At 40.8% G+C, this 24,396-nt stretch overlaps 2 protein-coding genes across 3 annotated transcripts; both read left to right on the forward strand.

Moving 5' to 3' along the window:
• The first annotated feature begins 8,689 nt into the window (after nucleotides 1-8,689).
• On the forward strand, nucleotides 8,690-13,358 carry trim35-28 (tripartite motif containing 35-28). 2 transcript variants are annotated; one of them, XM_083760351.1, is made up of 6 exons: nucleotides 8,690-9,395; nucleotides 9,750-9,895; nucleotides 10,488-10,718; nucleotides 11,219-11,241; nucleotides 11,793-11,911; nucleotides 12,084-13,358. In XM_083760351.1, exons 1-6 carry the CDS (start codon nucleotides 8,924-8,926, stop codon nucleotides 12,626-12,628), a joined length of 1,536 nt encoding a protein of 511 aa, XP_083616477.1. In that variant the 5' UTR covers nucleotides 8,690-8,923; the 3' UTR covers nucleotides 12,629-13,358. The 2 variants fall into 2 exon arrangements, with proteins under 2 accessions (XP_083616477.1, XP_083616478.1); XM_083760352.1 differs by having other exon boundaries at nucleotides 8,690-9,355; nucleotides 9,800-9,895.
• Nucleotides 13,359-13,895: 537 nt separating this feature from the next.
• LOC310855661 (E3 ubiquitin-protein ligase TRIM35-like) lies at nucleotides 13,896-20,572 on the forward strand. Its single transcript, XM_083760760.1, has 6 exons — nucleotides 13,896-14,566; nucleotides 15,377-15,472; nucleotides 16,758-16,988; nucleotides 17,438-17,460; nucleotides 18,030-18,148; nucleotides 19,191-20,572. The coding sequence occupies exons 1-6, from the start codon at nucleotides 14,111-14,113 to the stop codon at nucleotides 19,733-19,735; spliced, it is 1,470 nt and encodes a 489-aa protein (XP_083616886.1). The 5' UTR covers nucleotides 13,896-14,110; the 3' UTR covers nucleotides 19,736-20,572.
• The last annotated feature ends 3,824 nt before the right edge of the window (nucleotides 20,573-24,396 follow it).

Genomic DNA, 24,396 nt, shown 5'->3' on the forward strand with positions numbered 1-24,396 from the left:
ACTACACTTGCTTGACTAGATTTCTGTCCTTTCCATGTTTTTTTCACAACACACTTCAAAACGTACTCAAATTGCTGTATACATCTCTTGATCAAAGATCGATGGGATCAAAATGTTTCATTTTCTGTTCCTTCTAAAGTTTACGGGAAGGACCCATTTAGTGTATAACAAAATGCCACAGGTAGGCAGCGTCCAATCTGCCCTACATTTGCATCACACATTGAAGGGACCCCTAAGTGGAGCTTTCCGCCTTAAGATTTTCAAAGTGCATCTAAGTGACAAATAAACTGAATCTGAATCTAAATCTGAATTTCACTTCCACCCATTGGTGAAACTAATGTTTATGTTACAATAATGTCTTTTTGTTATAAAAACATTTTGTCAATCACAATAAGCATAAATGGACACGTGAGTCATGAGACAATGACCAACATACATGGCCGGTTAAGACACATACGTGGCCGGTTAAGACTCACCCGTGGCACCGACATATGTGGCCAGTTAAGACACATACAGTACGTGGCCGGTTAAGACTCACCCGTGGCTTCCGTGTGCGGTTATGGTTAGGTTAGGGCTAGGTTAGGGTGTCAGACTATTGCGTGTCAGACTGTTAGGATGTCGGACCAAAGATATGCACCCTAAATTATGAATGAATGAATGTCCGAATTATCACAAATTTGGGTCCCACACTTACTTAACATAAGTTATCTGAGGTTTTACAAAAAATGACACAAATGATGAATGGTGAATGCAATGTCCGAACTATCACAAATTTGGGTCCCACATTGAGGGGGCTATAAAAACAGAGCCGACTGTTTTTCAAACACCTGTGGGCTGTGGCTGTTTCCTCAGTTGAGTTTCGCTGTAACTATTTTGTCTTCACACCTTTTTTTGTGTCTCTGCAGCGTCCGGTGCAGATGCAGTCTGTAGCGAGGGTGCATGAGAACCCTGATGGAAGAACAAATCAACATCGACACGCAAGCAAAACGTAAAAAAATAAATATATATAATTAAGCTTATTTGATTTGATTTAGGTAGAAATAGAAATACAAGTTAATTCAACATAATTAACTTCAACCCAGGAATTACACATAAGGCCTTATGCCACATTTAAGGTACAAATTGGATAGGTACAGTAACAGGATGTCCATATATTGCAAAGTGTAATGAAACACTTTATTTCCAATGTGGTCCTACAATAAATAAAATAAATACCGACCAAATAAATTACATAACAAATACAAAATACAAGAAAGATGTCATTATTGACTGAAAACAAAACCCATGCTTTAGTAGAAAAGACACACGTGTGCATGCGTGGGCACATTTCCTGAATATTGCTTGCAATAGCACGTGCATGTTTAAGAGTTGAAACCACGAGCCACCTTCATGCTCCACCTTTAGTCATCAGCCATCACACACACACACACACACACGCGCGCGCACACGCACACGCACATGCGCATCTTTGTGCATATACGCCCAAGCACACATTGTTGTTATTGGAAAACATAGCAGGAAGATACAAAAAATATGTCTTAGAAAGAACACAGAAGGGTTTATGAAAGGTTCAGACACTTGAAAAACAAGAGTTTCAGTGCATGTGTGTGCCCCAGCTGCTAAGCTACATGAGCCACTTCTAGTTGATTTCCCTACTGTACCTTATTACTGGTACAGTAGTTGGCAATGACCTCACAATGGACTTCTGTGCACATTGTAAATATATTCTCTAATCTCTACACAGTTCCCCTGTCTGGGGAATAGTTATTCACATATAATTCCTTATCTTATTTAGATTGTCCTACAATCAATACTGTTTCAGTGCTAAATTATTAGTACAAAATTGGCATTTATCTGTTGTAGTGGTAAATGGTGCATTTATATAGCGCTTTTTATCCAAAGCGCTTTACATAGATTGTGCATTACATTTGCCCATTTGACACACTAATGGCGGAGGAAACCATGCAAGGCACCAACCTGCACCTTACTCAAGGACACTTCGACACTAATTCTGGGGTAGCCCGGGATCGAACTGGGAGCCTCACGGTTCACATCCGGCTGCTCTACCGGCCACTCTACCCCTGAGTCACTGCCGCCCCCTTTCAGAGGTTATAAAAAAGATCCTTGGAAATTGAAGGCAGCCATGGTGCTCTGGGATACTCTTTGTATTCATATTTTATTTCAACAAAAGAACAATGGAAATGGAAATGTTATATTCTTGCATGGCCAGGTAATTGTAGGCTATTCATTATATTATTTCCCCAATGCATGTTTTCTTTTATGTCACCATAGGAACTACAGAGTTTCACACAAGCCAATTACTGTTTATTTTGGGAACTCTATGTTCTCCATTTCTTGGTCTTGGTGAAGTGAAACAACCAAAACATCCTATTATAATCACTAATGATTGTAATTCTCAGAATAAGTCATGGCAACAACTATCGTCACTATCACAAATATCTTAACAACTACTGTATCTTCACCATCACAATTTTAGGCTATATTACAACACACACAGTTTACAGTATAACCAAACAACTCATATTCAGCACAAGCCTTTGGCCAAAACAACACAAGTAGCTAAATGGTAACATACATAACACAATGTACACCATTACGTTTGCGTATGTGTATAATAGCACACACCTTCTTGAATGATTCCTTACAGTTCTGGGACCTGTATGGGTACAGTGGAAAGTTGGAAACATCACAATAGCGAAGATTTGTACAATCTCAACCTACAGCCACACCATCAAACGTACATGGGCCGACCATAACTGAACGTGTGTACAAATATATATATATATATATCGGATTTGGTTTTATGGACAGAAAAAAGTGGTCCAAGTACAGTTGCAACTCAGGTCTTTTTTAATAAGAATAAAGGGTGGTCAAAAGGGAGTCAAAATAAATAATCTTGATCATATTCAAATGTCAGCTTTATTTTAATGGCAACAATTAATTTGTGCATAAGGTGCAACTCAAAGTCATGGCTATTTTGGAGTGCAGCGCTAAATGTTTTTTTCTGACAAATTCCGCCAATGTCATATTATGTCTGATGTACTGTACAATTCTCTTTAAACTATGAATGAGCAGTTGTTTTAAACCTCAAATCTCAAATTAGAAAAAAACAATCTTTCAAAGATTCATTAGCAGTCAAATTATTGAAAAATGCTGTATGAATCATGCAACCATTTGTTGAACTTGGCTCAACTATGTAAAGGGGATCAATGTACAACCCCCCCTCCCCCCTTGTACCTTTGTGGGTTTCCTGTCTTTTTCCTGTCACATTTTCACATCACCATTTGCACCTATAGCAGCATGCAACATTTAAAAGCTGAACCCAATAACTATCGTCCCATTTCCATTATCTGTACCACTGCAAGAATATTTTAAAAACTAATCTATAATCAGCTCTCACATTATCTGAGTCTCCACAACATCCTGTCCCCAGTCCAATCAGGTTTCAGACCACATTTTTCCATCACTACAGCCTTGCTAAAATTCACCAGTGACGTACTCCTATCCTCCAGTAAAGGCCTCCTTACTGGAGCAATATTTATAGATTTATCCAAAGCCTTTGGTGTGGTTGACCATTATCTACTTCTTGACAAGCTCCATGCCATTGGCTTACAGCGAAATGCCATTCTCTGGTTTAATGCTTATCTCCATAATAGGCGCCAGTATGTTGTTTCACAAGGTACCCAATCCGATTATTCAATTATTGATAAAGGTGTCCCACAAGGTTCCACCTTGGGTCCACTCCTTTTTTCTATTTTTATTAATGATTTACCCGACATTTGCTCACACAGTCAAGTTCAGCTCTATGCTGATGACACTGTTATATATTATTCTGGCTCTGACTTAACTCATATTCAATCATCCTTACAATCCGATTTCAACCTTGTTCAGAACTGGCTCCACAATAACAAATTACTGTTGAATAAGAGGAAGTCCTGCAGCATGGTGTTTGGCACACGACACAGTCAAGCAAGCACACTTGGAATAGACATTCATTTTTCAAATGGCTCTCAACTTGAGAAAGTTGACTCCTTTAAATATCTTGGAGTGTGGCTCGACCCAGAGCTTACCTTCAAACCACACATAGACTACGTTACTAAAAAAACCTATGGTTGCCTAAGCTCACTTTACCATTCTATTAATTGCTTCTCCTTTGATGTTAGGAAAATAATTATGCTCAAGTGATACTTCCCATGATTGACTACGCAGATGTTGTGTATCTGAACACGACTGACTCTCATCTTAAACCTCTAAATGTTTTATACAACTCCCTGTGCAGGTTTGTATTGAGATGCCCATATGATACCCAGTGTTGGCAAAATATTACTTTAACACTAATATACTACTTATTACTTATTACTTTAAAAAAAAGTAATAAAGTTACACTACTTATTACTCCCTGAGAAAAGTAACTAGTTACTTATTACTTTACTTATTACTTTTTCTCTCGCCCCCAGTAATTGCATATTTTGTCACCAAAAGTCTTACTTTGCATTTTCAACATTAGCAGTCCCCCCTCCCCTATTCTGCAGTGTTTATTTAACTCATGATGACGGATCCATTTGTACACATAGATTAGAAGTAGATTTCGACGTGGAATATAGCTTCTTCCGTATGCACAACTTGCAGTGGACAATAATGTTCATCTCGTCTTGATCACGGACATACTCAAAATAATGTGAATACTTCCAAGTATTGAATGTTATAACGCTTTGTTGTGCCGGTGTTTCTGTCTCCTCCACCTCCTCCATTGTTAGTTTATTTACATCTCTTCTCTCTAACAGTGCAGTCTAACGAGTTACACACACTAGTTTAGGTTGTTGTTCCGTGTTCCGGACGGTTTAAGGCCCGCCCTTCTGCATCCGATACTTCACACATACGTACCGACGAGTGTGCATCGTTTCCGTATCCGCTCTAGAGTCTAGATCTAGAGCGGATCAGCAGTCTGCAAAGCAACTCCACCCCAACCCAGTCTACCATTATAAATAAACACTCAAACCCACAGTTCCACCAAGGCTCGTGAAAATAGTAATAATATTACTTTTGAAAAAAAGTAAATGTAATATTATTACTCAAAATGTGAAAGTAACTAGTTAAGTTACATATTACTGGAAAAAAGTAATAATATTACTGAAAGTAGTATATTACTTAAGTTACTTGCCAACACTGATGATACCCACCACTGTCTCATGTACAAATCACTAAATTGGCTGCAGCCTAAATCAAGACGGCAACTACACTGGTATCTCTTCACTTATAAATGCATTTATTTTAGATGCCCTGCTTACTTAAAACAGTACCTGACTCAGTCTACCTCATCCTATCCACTAATCCAATGTGGTTGGGCGGAGGTCTTTCTGCTACAAAGCCCCATTCGATTGGAACAACCTCCCTCTATATCTTAGATCCATCTCATCATATAGTAGCTTCAGGACCTCCTTACATTCACATCTAGACTCAACTTGTCTATGCTTCTAACCTGACTGTAACCTTTAATGACCTTGAAATATTTGCGCTGTGACCTTATCTACACTGTGTATTATGTGGTGGTTGGTGGTGTAGGTGGAAGATGGTGAGCAAGCTATTTGTGTATATATGTATGTATTTGTATATCTGTATGTATCTGTGTACTGCATATTTTGTGTATTTGTGTACAGTATGCTTTTCTGTATTTTGTTTTTTATGGGTCCCTCTTGAAAATGAGATGCTGCATCTCAAGGGGCTGTCCCTTCAATAAAAATCTGAAATCTGAAATTTCACCTCAGAACCTCAGTGTCATATTGCACTGAAGGTTCTAGGACCGAACTGTCTGCTACTTTTTTGCACCCCACACTTTGAGCAGAGCACTTTATGAGCATGTTAAAATAAAATACTATTTATTCTCTGTCTAAGGAGTCTTGCGAGAGCGAGTCTTTTTCTGCCAGTTCAAAGTCAAAGTCAAAGTCGTACGATTTGTCACACACGTTACCGCAGTGAAATTTGTTCTCCGCATTTGACCCATCTCTTGGAGCGGTGAGCTGCAGCTGTGCCGTGCTTGGGAATCATTTGATTAGTTGATTTGACCTCCCAATCCAACCCAGTTCACGTCAGAACAGACAGTGCTACACATTTAAATGTGCTAAAAATGCAAGCCTCCCTATTATAAAATATTCATAAAAGTTGATGATCAAACAACAGTTTGATTATGTCCTGCTCACCGTATGTGAGAACATACGGTGGTTTTGGATGTGAGCTGTATTTAAGTTGTACAACATACTTTCTTCTTTGGAAGTTGGGTTAATAATGGTGTGTGAAAACATAGGCCCAGTTCTCAGGTTTGGTGTGACAAAGAGCTGAGGCTTGAAATGTTGTCAAGTCAATACATATAATATTGGACTACGGTATGTGTGCTTTCTACAGTATTCGTTTGATCATAGTCAAACCCAATGTACCCTGATACATGATCTGCATATTCTTTCAATTGTTGTGAACTTGTGAATGGAAATTCATCGTCATGCTGTATACAAGTCATTACTATTAGACTATAGATTCATTCATATACCCCTCCTGTCTTTCATTCTACTGCTGTTGCTGCTTTGACACCACCTGACACACTGAAGGCTCATTCATAGTATTGGATTTTCGGTGGTGAGGTGACCACCGCTCCTGTGGTGAGCTGACCACCGGAGCTGAAATAACTGAGCGGTGGTGAGTAAAAACAGAGAGAAGGGCTGGGGTGGTGGCGGTGGTTTGCTCTTCACCGCGGCTCGTGACGTCATTGTAGTTCGGTGGTCACCTCACCACCGAAAGTCCAGACTATGTATGAGCCTTGACACATTTTCCTCTGGGTATGAGGGGATCAATCAAGTTTTATCTTGTGCTAGTTTGACACGTCACATGCTACTGAAAGCAGAATGAATTTTAGGTCATTTTGGCTTAAAAAGAAAAAATAGCATGTTCTACCACATGTGTTACATTCTCTGGGTGAAAATAAATCCTCACTATCAGGTGAAAAGAAGCGGATTTGACAACAAGCGTATCAGAGGAAGTGGTGGACAAAGTATATATACCGGTACTCAAGTAAATATTCAACAAACCAACATTTTACATTTAGGCCTATCAATGTGTTGCTGTGTTGAAATTTAGAATATACATGTAAAAAACGAATTCAGAAATGACAATAATTGTGAAAACAGTAGCTAATGTGGGTTTTTTTAAGAACTATATTCAACTCTATCGTTTTGTTTTTCAAAGAAAAGGGAACTGATAGGAACTTTCGTTGCACCACCCAAAGAGTTGGCCCCCTGGTAAGCATTCTGATTCACAAACGCACACAATCCTCTTCAGTTAAGAAGGGTGAAGTAGTAGTGAGAGGAATTGCCCTAGAATTAAGTAAAGGTCATAAATGAATTTCTTGTCATTGGTACAACTACACATTTCTTTCTGTGTTTAAACTACAAAGGCCTCACACACAAGCTTGGTATCAGGGTACACTTGGGGAGCAACATGTGATGTCTTCCAGTTGTCATAAGCCTCCACCCAGTCCTGCTCCTGGAGGTGGAGATGGTGTGTGTTCCTGGAAGCATCACAAGGAACTGGTCAATAAAGAATACTGCTCTGGCTCCCTCTGTTGTCAGATTCAAATGTGTGACATCTGGATGGTTATGTGCTACTACTATAATTCAACCTTGTAGCTGCAGATTCGGAGCCTGCATTGACAGAACATAAATCCCAGTGATGGAAAGTAACCAAGTACTTTTACTTAAGTACTGTACTTAAGTACAATGTTGAGGTATTTGTACTTTACTTGAGTATTTCCAATTTCCAGTACTTTTACTTCACTACATCTCAGAGCCAAAATTTGTACTTTTACTTCACTACAATATTTGAAATTTTTAGTTACTAGTTACTTTGGAGATTTTTATTTATTTTTTATTTTGATTAGAAAACATACATTAACCACTTCAACGCTATACATTTTGGCAAATTGAAAATAGACGATTCACAAGCTCACAATGCGTCGCAATGCGACACATTGTGAGCTTGTAGATCTGCTATTTTCAATAGATTTTCTATACATTTTGAACTTGTGAAAAGGCACATTCTGCACAATGAGTACTTTTAGTACTTTAAGTACATTTTGATGCCGATACTTTTGTACTTTTACTCTGTCTGTACATTTTCAATTCCGTACTTTTACTTTACAAAGTAGTTCTAAATTGCAGTATTGGTACTTTTACTTAAGTAAAACAATTTAGTACATTTTCCACCACTGATAAATCCTAACCTAACCTGACTGTAATACCAATATAATTGGGGAGCAGAGGCTGTCATTGTGCTTTCATTGTTTCAGTATCTCTCAAATTTGCATCCAATCCCATTCACCTGGGCTGGAGCCGAGGAGTACAAAAACTAAAGAAATATCAAACATTATAACGTTATTATAGAGAGGAACTAGTCTATAAAAATGCAGCTATGTTGTCCAATGTCCAGACAGTGTACACACTTTTAATATACTTCCCCTGTGGAAAATAATAACATACAGCATATCTTCTCTTCCCGTGTTCAATGCTCATAGGTCGGGCCGGTCTGACCCGCTGACCAATAGCATCAGCCTGTTGAAGCGTCTGGAAGCGTCAAGCGAATAGATCGCGAGATTGCTAGACTATTTTTTATAGTAGGCTATACACGGTTTTGAGTTTGAAGAAGAGGAACTTGGAGCGGTTTAACTCAACTTCGTGCGCCTCTCCCTGCATCTGATCTTAAAAGTGTGTTTGAAGAAAACCTGGTTATATTTGGAAAGCACAAGCTTGAGAACACGACCTCCTGACATTCCTCGACGAAGCTTAGGTTTTGTTTTGTTAAAAGCGAAAGTAAAAAACGCACTTCCTGGAAGGGCCGCCTGTGACAGTCGCGCGGAGTCATGGCTGGGAGCATGGACACGTCCCCTGCGTTTCTCGACGGCGTGAGTCTTCTGCAGGAGGAATTAACCTGTCCCGTCTGCGCAGGGATCTTTCGTGATCCCATACTGCTGTCATGCACCCACAGCTTTTGCCGAGACTGCTTGAACAAGAGTTGGCAGCTGCGGAACAAGAGGTGTCCACTATGCAGGAAGGAGGCGGGGGACGAGCCGCTCATTCCCAACCGTGCGCTCAACGGCGCCTGTGAGACCTTCCTGAAGGATCGGGGCTGGCGACCACCCAACACCGAACTGGGAGAGAACCACTGTCCCTTGCACCGCCTGGATCTCAACCTCTTCTGCCTGAAGGACGAGACGCCGATCTGTGTTGAATGTGTGGCTCTCCACCGTGGACACGGGTTGCTGACTATCCCCGAGGGGGCGCCCTACTGCAAGGTGTGTGTGTGTGTGTGTGTGTGTGTGTGTGTCTGTGTGTGTCTGTGTGTGTCATGAATAAATGTATTTGGTCTCCAGAAGGTAGGCTATAATGTCAGGACAGTGAGCTACACCTGCTCCTAATGAACCCGTTTAAATAGCACTGGGTTTTTGTTGTTGATTCTTTTGTTTGTGTGTGTGTGTGTGTGTGTGTGTGTGTGTGTGTGTGTGTGTGTGTGTGTGTGTGTGTGTGTGTGTGTGTGTGTGTGTGTGTGTGTGTGTGTGTGTGTGTGTGTGTGTGTGTGTGTGTGTGTGTGTGTGTGTGTGTGTGTGTGTGTGTGTGTGTGTGTGTGTGTGTGTCATGAATAAATGTATTTGGTCTCCAGAAGGTAGGCTATAATGTCAGGACAGTGAGCGTGTGTGTGTGTGACCCCCCCCTCACTTTGTGTTTTCTTTACACTGCAGGCGGAGTTGGAGTTTAAAGTCAAGATTTTTGAAGGCAAATTGAAGACGTTCCAGAACACGGAAATTAACTACAACAACACTGTAGAGTACATCAAGGTAATGAATATATAGTGTTGATGGGTTGTCTCGTAGCACCTTGGATGAATTTCACAAGGTTCATTCATCTAATCTAAACTGTCGTAAACCTCCTTCCTGTAGCTAACCTCATGCCACATTTGTGGCATGAGGTTAGCTCATGCTAACTGCTGCCTGCCTGCTGCTTTCCGCAGCAGGCTTGTATTTAATACAGTGCTCTGATCCGGTCTAGAGCTTGCCTACGCTACTGTATCTGGTAATTTACACACACATGGATGCACCATTTCTGTATCCGCTCTTGTCCTAGACCCAGATCGGATCAGCAACCTGCAAAGCGAATTGATCCCAGGAACTGTCTACTCACTAAGAGAGTACAGGGAGTGGTTTGCCGCCCACAGTCTTTTGAAAAACCTGTCTGGTCAGACATGGCAGTTAGGAGTGACTTTGAAATGTGCTAGAGAAGCAATGTGGCACACACACTGAAACGCCTAACATATCGCCTAACATATCGAAATGGGTATAACAATGTTCTGTAACGTAACCTAAATCCTTATTTTATGCACTCACTTTGTCTGCATCCCTGTCATTCTTTCTTTCTATCCTGTTATCACAGCACCAGGCCAGCCATGCAGAGAAGATGATTAAGGCGGAATTCAAGAGGCTCCACGAGGTGCTCGTCACAGAGGAGGTCCTCCGTCTCAGGGTCCTGGCTCACGAGGAGCAGGAGAAGCTCGCCACCATGGAGCGCATGTTAGAACACTTGAATGATGACATCACCTTTCTGTCGAAGGAAATTACAGACTTCAAGAGGCAAATGGAAAATGAGAATCTGTCATTCTTGAAAGTAAATTCAGTTTGCATTCCAGAGATTTGTATTTCTTACATCCTGCATGACAGATTTGTATTTCTTACATTCCATATACAAGTATAATAGTAAGTAGAAATGACTAATATATATAGTACCATAATGATGAGTAATAACAATTGCACACTGAGAAGTGCCTTTTATTAGGTGATGTGTTCATTGGTTCTAAATATTATATACAGCAAGTACATTGTAAGAATGGTTATGTCAGCGCCGTGGTCTGCTTGCCAGCCCTCCCAGTAGCAAATACAAATTAATATAGGATATACATGAATAAGGTATTACCTGGTCTGGTGTATTGTTAGTTAATTGACTATCTACACTTACCTACACAAATACTCTACCAACACTAAATGTTTCATAATACTGTCCAATACATTTTTGCTTGCTAAATCCATTTATATTTCAGAAATTGCTATGTAAAACTTGTTTTCTTTTCTGCTACCATTCAGTAACTATTATTTATGTCTGTTTTTCAGAAATTTCGAGATTTAAAAGTTCGGTAAGTTCAAGCTCACAACGCATTGCCACGTGAAACATTGTGAGCATGTAGAATCTGCTATTGTAAATGTCTGTACAACAATTCAATTTAAATACACAGGAAACTTCAATTGCAAAGTGATTTTAAATAAAGATGCCACAATGGAAAGTGATAAGCCTTTACTTTACACTCAAGTAAAGGCAGACATTACTGAGGGCAAAACTAAGAGTTGTCATAAAGACTCACAATTATGAATAATTTAATGTAGTGTAAGCACTGTAGCATCCAGAGAGCATTGTTTTAAACTCATCCAAGGGGCTTCATGTTTCTCACTATGCCTTGCATCCCTCTATTTTAGTCATGTCATTATAATTGAACATTATGCTGAAATGGCAGATCTACAAGCTCACTTCACCATGCAACGTGTTAGCTTGTAGATCAGCTAATTTCACTATTGGACGTGCAACACAGTGAATAGGGTTTAAGTGGTTAATTGTGCCTGGTTTACACCAGTACACTTTTCAATCTCCCCAGCTTGACTGCAGTTTTTACTGTTTGCCACCTTGCATTAGGGCCCAGTGGACAGCGGATGACCCTGAACTCCCCAATGACATTCTCCTGGACATGGGAAAGCATGTTGGCTCTCTGGGCTTCAAGATATGGACGAAAATGCAGATGAATATCAAATATAGTGAGTGTAGTCCCTTGTCAGATTGTGGTTGAAGCGAAAATTGTGATTTGTATCACAAAATAATGTTTAGCACCTTTATAATACATGGTGGTTCTCTTCTTCCCTACCCATTCTTCTATATCTGTCTCTTTTTTGCTCCATCTTCCTATTTCTCCAATTACTTTCACTCCAGACCCAGTGATATTCGACCCCAACACGGCTTCTCCCTGGTTGTCTTTGGCCCATGACCTGACTAGCCTCAAAGAAAGCCAGGAGAGGCAGGTGGCACCTGCTAACCCTGAGAGATTTGATCCCTGTGTCTTCATCATGGGTCATGAGGGTTACACTACTGGCAGGCACAAATGGGATATAATTGTCGGTGACAATCCCAAGTGGATCCTGGGTGTGTGTGCAGAGTCACTGATCAGAAAGAAGAAGTTTACGGTTTCCACAAGGCGTGGCGTTTGGGCCATCAGCCTGAGCAAGGGTGTCTACAACGTCATGACCCCAGAGCGGATGCAACTAAAGCTGGAGAGGCGGCCAGAGCGCATCAGGATCAAGCTAGATATGGAGAAGGGAGAGGTGTCATTTTGGGACGGTGGGACGGCAAAACATCTGTGTTCCTTGACTACCTTGACCAATCAGTTTGATGGCAAAATATTTCCTCTTTTTGGCCCAGGTCTCTATAGCACACCCATGGTTCTGGCACCAGGAAAGATGCATGTCCACCACGTATGAAAGGGAAGCATAGTGCTCAGTGTTAGTTGTGTCTGAGCCAGATATTGTATATATTCTTGAAAGGGACTCTAGTTAACTATACTCTTTCGAGTCTCTTAGACTATGTCATATACAACATACACGCGTGTGTGTGTGTGTGGACGGAGTCAAGGGATGGTTTTGTGAAATAAAATCTATTTCCAAAAGCATAGGTTTAAATCAGGCTTCCCCATGTTTCTCCTAAATAAGATGCACCCCAAAATAATGCATATGAAATGTATTGTTTGTTTTCTAGATCAACATGATTGATTTGACATAGTATCAGGACATCTTGTAACCCCCAAACATATGTAACTATTCCATGAACACAAATTCTACTGACATGAAAAGAAAATCTGGTCACTCAAAAACTAAATCTTGAGGATATCAAGGGTTTTGAAAGGTTCTATCAGGACATCTTGTAACCCCCAAACATATGTAACTATTCCATGAACACAAATTCTACTGACATGAAAAGAAAATCTGGTCACTCAAAAACTAAATCTTGAGGATATCAAGGGTTTTGAAAGGTTCTAGATGAAAGCAAAGTCTATAATCCCTTAAAAGGTATTCTCTGTCATCAAATAAAATAAATTACTCAATGCTGTTGTGTACATACATATGTAATCATCATCAATTGATCTCATGAAATATTTATGGATTAACATATATAATTTGTTTGGAAATAAAGCACAATGGGTTGTATATGGCATTGTCTGGTGTTTTGGTGTATTTATTTCTTGTTTGGTAAACCTGTTATTACCTGCTATTAACTATCTAGTATTGTGACAGCAAGTATTCCTTTGTCCTCTGACTCCAGGGGCGTCCCATAACGTCAGTCAGAGAGAGTGTAAATAATTGGTTTGTTCAGAGTTCTACCTAGCGGTAATTAGGCCACATATTTAGGGCGCGTTCGGAAATACCGCACCGGTCCGGAGCACCAGTGCGCTATTTCCGAACGCGCCCCTTAAGACCTCCATGTAAGTTTTGTGAACTCCGCAAGAGGGTCACATATTTCACCGTAACCACCATGCTGGAGTGAGCGAGTCTGGGTGAGCGAGTCGCCGAGATTTAAGGCTACAACCAAGTCTGCGCAGTTGATAATCACTTTGCTTGTATTTCTCGTTTGTCTCGATTTTCAAAACTTCTGCGACCACCGGGCCGGAAGCGAGTCACGTGACTCATAGCTCATACATAACAAACACGTCGTACGGGGAACTACTAGAGTAGAGGAGTACAGTAGTACTTACTACTTATAGCAAGGTAGCGCTCTCCAAAACGTTGCGTTTTGGCAAACAAATTCATATTTAGATTTGTCTTGACAAGGAACATAGTCTAGGAAATCAATGAGACCGGTGGCTGGGTGCGCGTATACTTTGTCACAGTTTTCTCTTCGAGAAGTTAGCCATTTTGTTAAGAGAGCGAAAGTAAACAGGCATTTCCTGACTTCTGACTAGAGCCATCATGGCTGAGCGCATGGACACTTCTGATTTCGATGACACTATGTCAGAGGGGAATTTTCCGCTCCAGGAGGACTTAACTTGTCCCATCTGCAAAGACGTCTTTAGGGATCCGGTGCTCCTGCCTTGCAGTCACAGCTTCTGCCGAGAATGTCTGGAGAGAAGCTTGCAGCAGAGGCAGAAGTGTCCTGTATGCAGGGTGGACTGCATAGAACAGCAGCCCATCACCAACAGGGCGCTCAACTATGCCTGTGAGTCCTTCCTGAAGGAGAAGGTCTTGTATAAACCAGCGCCCAAACAACCGTTGGAAACCGCCGAGGACTGTCCCCAGCACCGCCTGAAGCTCACCCTGTTCTGTCTGACACATTGTACACAGCCCATCTGTGTACAATGTGTAGCACAGCATGGCAGCGGCTCACACGAGCTCCTGCCGATCCCGACTGCGGCGTCCTTCTGTAAGGTGAGACGTATGTTATTATGACGGGTTGGTTCTCAAACTTTTACATGTCGACAGTCGAGGAGTCCCTAAAATATGGACGTGGACGGTGGACCCCCCCCCCCCCCCCCCGTCTGAAAATATAGTTTGTGCCAGCCAGGGATTCCCATTATCCCATACAATATTTGTGTTGTTCTCCCTGGGACCTAGCCCCTCTCGGAACCCCCTCGGTTGAGCTCTTTTCGTCGTTCACCCATAGGGTCCCTTAGCATTTCTTCCACTCTCCATGGTAGACAGCTGTACATACACTCCGTTCAGGCCGAAGTGCACGGTGGCGAGATGTTTCAAAGATGAATAAAACTGCTATAGGACTATAGGAGACAACGGAAACGTGGAAGAATTTTCATTTGGCGCAGATGCCGTTTTTGCTCTGAAATTCTCTCTTCCTTCCTATGACTTGGTTACATTTTTTTTGCCTACATGCATAATATACTAGTACTACAGGCTACAGGCTACAGCCTACCTATGACTTCTGTACAATTCAGTTAAAATCTTGATTGTGCAACAGGAAACTTAGGTTGCAACACTAGAACCAGGCTAATAGAAGGTCATTTTAACGTACACTCACTGACTGACACGTACAGAAGTGACAACACTTAGATACTTATGACTTGGTTACATTTTTTTTGCCTACATACATAATATACTACAGGCTACAGCCTACCTACATTGGATTGGATTCTCAGTTACAAATAGAAATTATTGTACTGTTTATTTTGCAAAAAAGAAATTGCAATCCTTTTTGATTATTACTGTTTTTATTCTACTTTGCAGGAGGAGCTGGGACATAAAGTCCAGGTTTTTGAAAGCAAACTGGATTCTTTCATGAAAACGAAAAATAATTTCTGTAACACGGTAGAATGCATCAAGGTAATGTTGTCTTGTCAAGTTTGTATGGTTATGGTTTGTATAGTATTGCATTATTGTTATTGGCAGGAATAGCAGTAGCCCTAGAATGCCTTTGTTGTTACATACAGTTGGTACTGTATTCCACATACAGGAGCCATAGATCAGTGTCATGACTTTCGGTTGCAGTGGTAGAACATTGGCATAATGTGATTTAAATGCTCCGTTTGTACTCACCCATTAAATAATTCCAAAGACGTGGAGTGAGGTATTGTCCTCTAGTTTCACATCCATGTGAAAGTTCTGGCACAAAACTTGTATTTAGTAAAATATCACCACTTTTTCACGAGCTGCACCCGGCTTTCTCTCCGGGCGAGGGGCCCGGAATGACAGCTGGACTGAATTAATCAAAACTTCCTCTGATCATCACAAACATCAGCACCTATTGACCAGGGAAGCACAAATGTTTGGGGCACACAATTGGCAGGTGCCTTGCGATAGGTGCTGGGTAATTAATCACACCACCTGCCAATTGTGTGCCCCAAACATTTGTGATGGCGTTTGTGGTAATCAACAGTAATTGTTGGTAAATTCAGTCCATCGATCATTCCGGGCCCCTCGCCTGGAGAGAAAGCCGTCCGGGTGCAGCTCGTGAAAAAGTGGAGATATTTGACTAAATACAGGTTTTGTGCCAGAACTTTCACATGGATATGAAACTAGAGGACAATATTTCACTCCACGTCTTTGGAATTATTTAATGGGTGAGTACAAACGAAGCATTTATCACATTTATGCCACGCATGTTTCATTTCTACCAGGAGCGGGTGCAACCAGAATTTACGAAGTATATGAATGATCACAGTCTTCACAGACATTCTAGAATAGTAGTTGCTGCTATTGTCGGCGGTTGAAAATTAAAGGTATCAGAACTGAGCTACAGATGATAATCTTAAAATAGGCACTTACTGTACAATTCTGAAGATAGGGGTGAAACAACCACTTACAAAGCTTATGAAGTCAGCCAGTACCATGTTTTCCCATGAAATCTTACGGAAGCAGTACTGTGCATGCGGACGGGGGTTGACTCGGCATTTAAAAAAATTAAGCCTGATTTAAGCCCCTGTCTTAAAATTGTATGTGCGTATCCTAAGTTTATCATCTGTAGCTCGGTTCTGATACCTTTTACTTATTGGAAACTATGGAATGGAATGTGCTAAAAAACCAGAACACAGCTATGACAAAGCAAATGCCAAGCTTAGTCAGTCTATGTGCATTGTTTCAGCTTTTTCTCTCTATCCTCCCACCACAGCACCAGGCCAGCGAGGCAGAGAAGATGATCAAGGCAGAGTTTGAGAGACTCCATAAAGTCCTTGAGACAGAAGAGGCCGTCCGTCTCAAGGTCCTGGCTGACGAGGAGAGGAAGAAGATCTTGGCCTTGGACAACATGATAGCAAAAATTAGCAACGACATCCAGGCCATGTCAGATAACATCGACACCATCAAGAAGGAAATGGGGGATAAGGATATACTGTTCTTAAAGGTAAGTTCAGTAAAAATGGTAAGAATAAGACATTGTGTGCCGTTCTGCAATACCAGTAGTAGGGTTTCTTTCTTACTCTAGAGAGAATATCTCTTTATTTGCAAGAGAACATAAATAGTTGTAACAGTGGCCAGAGCAAGTTACATGCTCAACACATTCAACTGGAACAGGATGAGCACTATTGTATTATCCATTTAATACATAACTTCAGTGTGAATTAGAATGTCATAGAAAATGGGACTCTCAAGGCAGTTGAAAAATGTAAAAGTGACATAGTGAACTTGTAACAATTAGACTAAACAACTCCCCAAAACCACAATACATTTATTTATTATGATGCAACGAGAGACATTCGATTATTTTGTTTGTTTTTCATTGCAATGTGAAACATTCTTAGTTTTTTCTTCTACCATATGCTACTAACTTAAAATTGTGTGTCTGTATTTCAGAAATATTCGGATTTAACTATGAGGTAAGCAGTTACAAAAATTGACAATAGCACTTCAAAAGACCCTGCACAGTGGTGTAGTTGGTATAGTCACTAGTCTAGACTAGAGACTAGTCTAGTCTACTGGACAGGCATTAGAAACATGAAATATACAATGATGCTGAAATGGTGAAATAGTGTCTTATTTAAGCTTGTTCCTAATATCCAATCCATGCTCCTTTTGGAATGCACGCTATCAAATGCATTCAAACTTCCATTCCCAGGTTTTTATGTAGCCTATCTTTCGATTCGTCGATCTCCTTATAAACATGACTTCTGTACAATTCAGTTAAAATCTTGATTGTGCAACAGGAAACTTAGGTTGCAACACTAGAACCAGGCTAATAGAAGGTCATTTTAACGTACACTCACTGACTGGCACGTACAGAAGTGACAACACTTAGATACTTTGACATCGATTCAAGGAAATTCCTAAATCAAATGGCACCCCATGGGTTATAAAATACAATAATGTGTGCATTAAAAGGAAATTGTGTGTCTGTGTGCTGCATACACTCCCCATCTTCACAAAGTTTTACTTTATCTTGCATTAGGGCACAATTAACGTGGGAAAAGCCACAGCACCCTAAGGACACTCTCCTGGACATGGCAAAACATGTTGGCTCTCTGGGCTTCAAGATCTGGAAGGACATGCAGACTCATATCAATTATAGTGAGTATAGTCCTTTGTTGAGGGTGAAGCTTGTAGATTGTGACAGCTGGGCATAGATCTGAAAATAATGTTTAGTACCTCAAATAGAGGGGAAGAGAGATGTAATATTTGTTGTCATTTGAAGTGGGTGCTAATGTATTATATTAGTCAAACTTGCACATAGTAGTTTTAGCCCACAATACGAAGCCTAACTGCTAGTGATGCGTGGGCCGGAATGCGGATGCGCGGGCGCGAAAACCTTGGCAGGGCGGGCGGATGGGTCAAGGTTTTCAGCACAATTATCGCGCGGCGGGCGGTGCGCGCCCCCCCCCCCCCCTCCCAAAAAGGAGGGAAAAAAAACATTCTGGTACCTGCTCTCCTGTGTCTACTGTCTACTCCTCCTGCTGAAAACATCAGCTTGTTTTGTTGTTCATCAATGTGTTGCTTATGAAAGGGCGCTTTAGCCACTGCCTTTTTGACCATTGGAGAAAAGTGCCCTTTCCGTTCTGAGGCTCTGAACCTGACTGTCATCAGTATTTAAGTTATCAGTATTTAAGTTATTTTATACAATTTTTGAACCGAAATAGGGAACCGTTAAGAACCGGAATCGATAAGCAGAACCGGAATCGGCACCGGACTCACAAAAGTCCTAACGATACCCATCCCTAACGGTAACGGGTACCATCGCCCCATAATCCATCTCGTCCTCGTTTTTTTCCGCCAACCGCCCGGTACTCCGGTTCTTGTATTCTTTATTTAGTTTTACTGAGAATAAGGTTATAAGAAAACCATAACGGTTAAATGTAGTTACTGCCTTTATTTGGGAATCTCAATTCTGACAAGGATACCGATAGTTCCTTAAGCACCTGCATGGAATTTGGAGATTACACTGCGCTGGGGGTAGTTATCAGTCAAGTTTACCAAACGTGAGTGTTGGGTTTCCCTTCCTCTCTTGGTAAATGGCGCATTCATATAGTGCCTTTTATACAAACGGCCATTACATTCACACACATGAAACCATGAAAGGTACCAAACATGCTCATACCTTTTTCATTCTTTACAGACCCAGTGGTGTTCGACCCCAACACAAGTTCTCCCTGGTTGGCTTTGGACCCTAACCTGACTAGTCTCAAAGGAATCCAGGAGGAGGTGGCAGTGGCACCCGCCAACCCTGAACGGTTTGATCCCTGTTTGATCCCCTTTGTCCTGGGTAACGAGGGCTTCACTGCCGGCAGGCACAAATGGGATGTAATTGTTGGCGACAATCCCAAGTGGATCCTTGGTGTGTGCAAAGAGTCACTGATCAGAAAGAAGACCTTCACTGTGTCCACAAAGCGTGGTGTGTGGGCCATCAGCCACAGTGAGGGGATATACAGTATCATGACCCCAGAGCGTAAGGAACTGAAGGTAGAGAAACCGCCAGAGCGTGTCCGGGTCAGCTTGAATATGGATAAGAGCGAGGTGTCATTTTGGGATGGTGAGACGTCGAAGCATCTGTGTACCTTGACTTGTCAGTTCAATGAAAAAGTATTCCCACTGTTTGGCCCTGGGATCCATAGCACACCTATGGTTCTGGCACCAGGAAAGATCTCTATTCATACCTCATGAAGAAACATCATGCTCAGTGTTTGTTGGGGCCTGAGTCTGATATTGATGTGAGCATCTGAATATATGAATAATATATATTATAAATAATGAAATATTTCATTTCTGTTAATTTAATCCAGCTGTGTATACAGAATATTACAAATAAATGGAAAAATCAAATTAATTGCAATTAGCTAATTTTCCGATCTGGTGATTATGGATCATGTTTCTATATTCCAGTTAAATAGTATTGTTTGTAGCCAGTGAACGAACGTACATACATACATACATACATACATACATATACTTTTACTTTATTTTGGAAATACTACACTAGACAACCTCAGGACATTAAACCATGCTAGGTCGTCTGACCAGGAAGACATGAAGAAAATGCAGGATGCACAGGAAAAACAAGCTTTGGTCTGGATTAAATCTTCAAAACGGTTTAAAACAAACAGGATCTACAGTATCTATAAATGCACCGAAAAATGTCTGTCTGTCAGTCAGTCATTCTGTCTGTAGCCTACACTTCCTTATTATTAACCTGACTCCGCCAGATGCTGCAGTAGAGAGTACTCTCTACTGCCCCATCTAGCGAACATAATTTGCTCATATATTCAGAGCTGGTAAGGACTAGTAATAATAATAATACAACATACAATTTTTATATAATGCTTTTCAAGGTACTCAGACAGAACAGGACAGAAACTAGAATCAGTTTCCATTACCTTTGCTGTATTTGTTGACTGCTGATTTTGTCTCTGATCCCTGTGATTATTTTGGATACATTTTGTGCACTGTATAAGGTGACTCTTTTCTTTAATAAAAGGTTATTAAATTGTTTTCTTTATCACAGCTAATCTTTTTGGTAGTGTGTCAAATCGGGTAACATGGCACTACTTAAAGCTTTGTTATGTCTTTTTTTATAGTGAATAAAATGTTTTGTCCAATCTGTATGGTTTTGAGGAAGGAATCTGATTGGTTGAAACGGCTTTCCAGCCATGCTTTAACCACGATATTGAATTTGGAACGGCTAAATCAAAACAAAGAATTAAGCTGTGCTGAGTGCGGCAGACTCGGTGGCTAGGCTACCTAGTTTCTTGGGACATTTGTGGTCGTAGTGGCTACATCTGTCTTTTTTTTTTTTTTTAAGGGTAACTTGTATAATTGCAATATTACACTCAAGGGTGTTCTTTATCGTCATTCTTTCGGAACTCCTGCGGCACCGCAGGGCGCAGGCATGCATTAATGACGATAAAGAACCCTCTCGTGTAATATTGCTTAAATCATACATTGGGTGTTACATTACATACCGTACATTAAAGTGTTTCAACCCTCAACAACCACTACATTCCAGTTGGCGGGTCAGCAGTAATTTGCCAAGTCACTGCCCCCCTCCTCCAGGCTTCCAGCTATAGACGAATCCATGGAGGCGCGCCCTGGGCGCAACCATCACAGAGACGCAACCAGCACCAGCTACAGTGTTGGCCACACCCGGCCAACAGAGAATGCAGAATCCTGCCAGCCGGGTGCACAAAACCTGTGCTGACCACACCCCAGCGACCGCCGCGCCCAGGGCACCCCCCCGCCGACCAGCCCATTGTCCTTTCTCTCATGCCAGAACTAACAGGAGACTCTCTCTGCCTTGTGTGTTCTTGGGGGATAGCAGGCACCAGACTGTTTGTCTGTGCTGTGCGCATACGCTCGTGTAACGGACCCCGAGAAGGCTGAACTTTATTTTGAAGGGTATGGCAGGAAGCGCCAGCCAGCTCCTTCCGGCTGTCATCAGAGAGGGATATTTAAATCTAGCTTAGCATGTGCAGGGAGAGGAATTGTTTGGCATGGACGGACGGCATGGGGAATCGCATGACAAACTAGACATGTTTGGTGCGATCCCCATGGACATGTAACTTTGAGAGAACACAAGAATGGACCTTGAGAGAGACGAGCAGTTCATATCTCAATGATTTAGCGCCTAGCTGGAAGGGGGAAAAAGGTATTTTGTTTGGATGTCTACTCTGTACTGTTGTTTGTCTGTACTGTTGTTGAATTCCCTAGAAGTTTATTATAAATGTTATATTGAGTTTTATGGTCTTGATCTATTGTGTAATGTGTTATGGTGGGCTGGTGGTTTATGATTATGGATGCTTTGTGTAGATTATTAGAAATGTAGGCTGTGTATATATGGGAAATGTGCAATGCCAATGCATAAATATGATTTACTTTTATATATGAAACTGCTTATATATATGATGTACTGATATGTGACGTTATTGATGCAATGTTTATTGATCTTTGATGTATGTATTATATGTTTTTCTTTCAGTTTTCACGGTATAAAGTTAACCATTTATCATGCTGCTCTACGTGGCACTGCATTCTGTGACATTAAACCAAATGGCATTTTCCACTCTATGACACTACTGTTCTACATTTTTGTCCAATAAAATAGGCTATTAATTTAATCAATCAAACTGCATTAACTAACAGAGATACTACTAACCAAGCTATCCATGTCAACATGCTCTATAGGAGTCTCAATAACGGGTATAAGTAACGTTTAATGTTTAGTAATGTTTAATGTAGCAGAAGAGGCCATTCATTGAACAGAGTTTTGCACAATTTTAACATCCCAGATCGATTGAAATATGAATCTACTGTGCTGTGCTACACCATGATATATTAAGAGTACAATAACATTCCATTGTGAATAAAAACCTATTAACCACAGTGTAATGCTAAAGGTTTCATCACAGGGCTGTCTGCTTCATGTAATATCATTAAAAGTGTTGTTGGTGACAGTTATATGAGTTGGAAGCATTAAGACCCATTTTAACCCTCAATGGCTTCCTTTCTGACAAATAACGTTATTGTAAAAAAAAAAAAAAAGATTCACGCTATGTAGCTATTAGAATTAGCATTAGAAGCGGATGGGACCAAGGGACCCGGATGTAACGTAAGAGGACTACAATAGATTCGCGGTTAAATCTCGCGGGCGTGGCCTCACACCGGAAGGAAGTGCCGCCGCCCTCAAATACGGAAGAGACGCGTGGAGGTAGGTTTGGTCAGTGTTTGTTTGGAACGTGCCACGTCACCATCGCGGGTCCGTCTTCGGAGCAAGTAAGTGATTAAATGTTATTTAATACTTAACGCTGTTGTTGTTTGTGTGTTCAAACGTCTATCACTTGAAGTTACTTGTTATGATGTTTATATATGATGTTTGTACGAAACTGTAAAACAGTGTTTCAGTAGCCGAATGGTTAGTGTCGAAGGTTTATAAACAACTATGCCCGGCCTCAATGTTTACTAACCGTCGACAGTACCCACTCGACTACCGAAACACGGCTTTAAAGAGTAGTATTTACATATCTAAACACAACAAGTAACTTCAAAAGTGATAACATGTTTGAGCCACGGACCACCATTTCACATTAATAGACTCTCACAATGGTGGTCAGTGGCTCAAATGGGTCTGAGAGACTAGATGGCCTCAAATGGTGGTCCGTGGCTCAAACGCTGAATAAATAATCGACTAGAGGTGAAAATAGTATTGTTTGGTAGGTAAAAGGACAAACATTCTGTGAAAATTGGCACGAAGCAACAAACATTCTTTGAAATTGGTGGGAAACGATCCCGGCACTCATGTTAACAAAGCTCAGTCACTAACCACTATGCTACAATCAGCATTATATAATCAAAGGATCAAAAGTAGCAATCTTCTACATTCTCTAATTGTGTAGTTTTTTTTGGAAATTAAGCAGATGCTTAACAACAATTGAACTATTGAGAGTGTAAAGATCTACTATTGGGGTCAATTTGGTTACCTAAATTAAATTGCTCTGTATTGTGACAGTAATCATTGCTATAGTGTGTGTTCAGTAACAGTGTTAAATAGCTCTATAGTGTGACAGTAATCATTGCTATAGTGTGTGTTCAGTAACAGTGTTAAATAGCTCTATTTTGTGACAGTAATCATTGCTATAGTGTGTGTGTTCAGTAACAGTGTTAAATAGCTCTATATTGTGACAGTAATCATTGCTATAGTGTGTGTGTTCAGTAACAGTGTTAAATAGCTCTATATTGTGACAGTAATCATTGCTATAGTGTGTGTTCAGTAACAGTGTTAAATAGCTCTATAGTGTGACAGTAATCATTGCTATAGTGTGTTCAGTAACTTGCAACACAGCAGCCAAGTATATGCAGAACACATATACACGCATTTGACATAACACAAACAACAAGACAATTTACATACATAAAGACATGAAGAAAAGAGCAATATCCACCGCTTAGATTATCCTGTGGCTACTACAACTCCTGATTAAACCCTTTTCTATTTATTAAAGAGCTGGAGAGACAGGAATATTCCTGTTACTGAACACACACTATAGCAATTATTACTGTCACAATAACTTTGTACTTTTGCTACTGATGTTTGTGTGCAACATTTGAGCTGGTGTCAAGTCACCTTAATTCAAGTGATAGATTATATACAGGGGCATGCCATATGGTCTACCTGCACAGCCTTTGTGATTACTGGTAGATCACGATGTACCTTTTGGGCACCCCTGCAATACAGGATTCCTGTCCAGAATTGTTTTTTATTAAATATAGAGGGTTTAAGTGTAGGGTTTGTCATGTTGGTGTTCTCTATAACTTTTCGTCCTGGGCATGACGTT

Source organism: Protomyctophum parallelum (assembly GCF_964188405.1).
Source record: "Protomyctophum parallelum genome assembly, chromosome: 3".
In the NCBI taxonomy this organism is placed as follows: domain Eukaryota; kingdom Metazoa; phylum Chordata; class Actinopteri; order Myctophiformes; family Myctophidae; genus Protomyctophum; species Protomyctophum parallelum.

Excerpts from the sequence above, each read along its gene's own strand:
- trim35-28 (XM_083760351.1), top strand. The coding sequence starts at position 8,924 with ATGGCTGGGAGCATGGACACGTCCCCTGCGTTTCTCGACGGCGTGAGT. Across the intron at positions 9,396-9,749 it reads GTGTGTGTGTGTCTGTGTGT|CGTGTGTGTGTGTGACCCCC; the intron begins GTCTGTGTGTGT and ends CAGGACAGTGAG. Across the intron at positions 9,896-10,487 it reads ACACTGTAGAGTACATCAAG|CACCAGGCCAGCCATGCAGA; the intron begins GTAATGAATATA and ends CTGTTATCACAG.
- LOC310855661 (XM_083760760.1), top strand. The coding sequence starts at position 14,111 with ATGGCTGAGCGCATGGACACTTCTGATTTCGATGACACTATGTCAGAG. Across the intron at positions 16,989-17,437 it reads AGGATATACTGTTCTTAAAG|AAATATTCGGATTTAACTAT; the intron begins GTAAGTTCAGTA and ends TCTGTATTTCAG. Across the intron at positions 18,149-19,190 it reads GCAGACTCATATCAATTATA|ACCCAGTGGTGTTCGACCCC; the intron begins GTGAGTATAGTC and ends CATTCTTTACAG.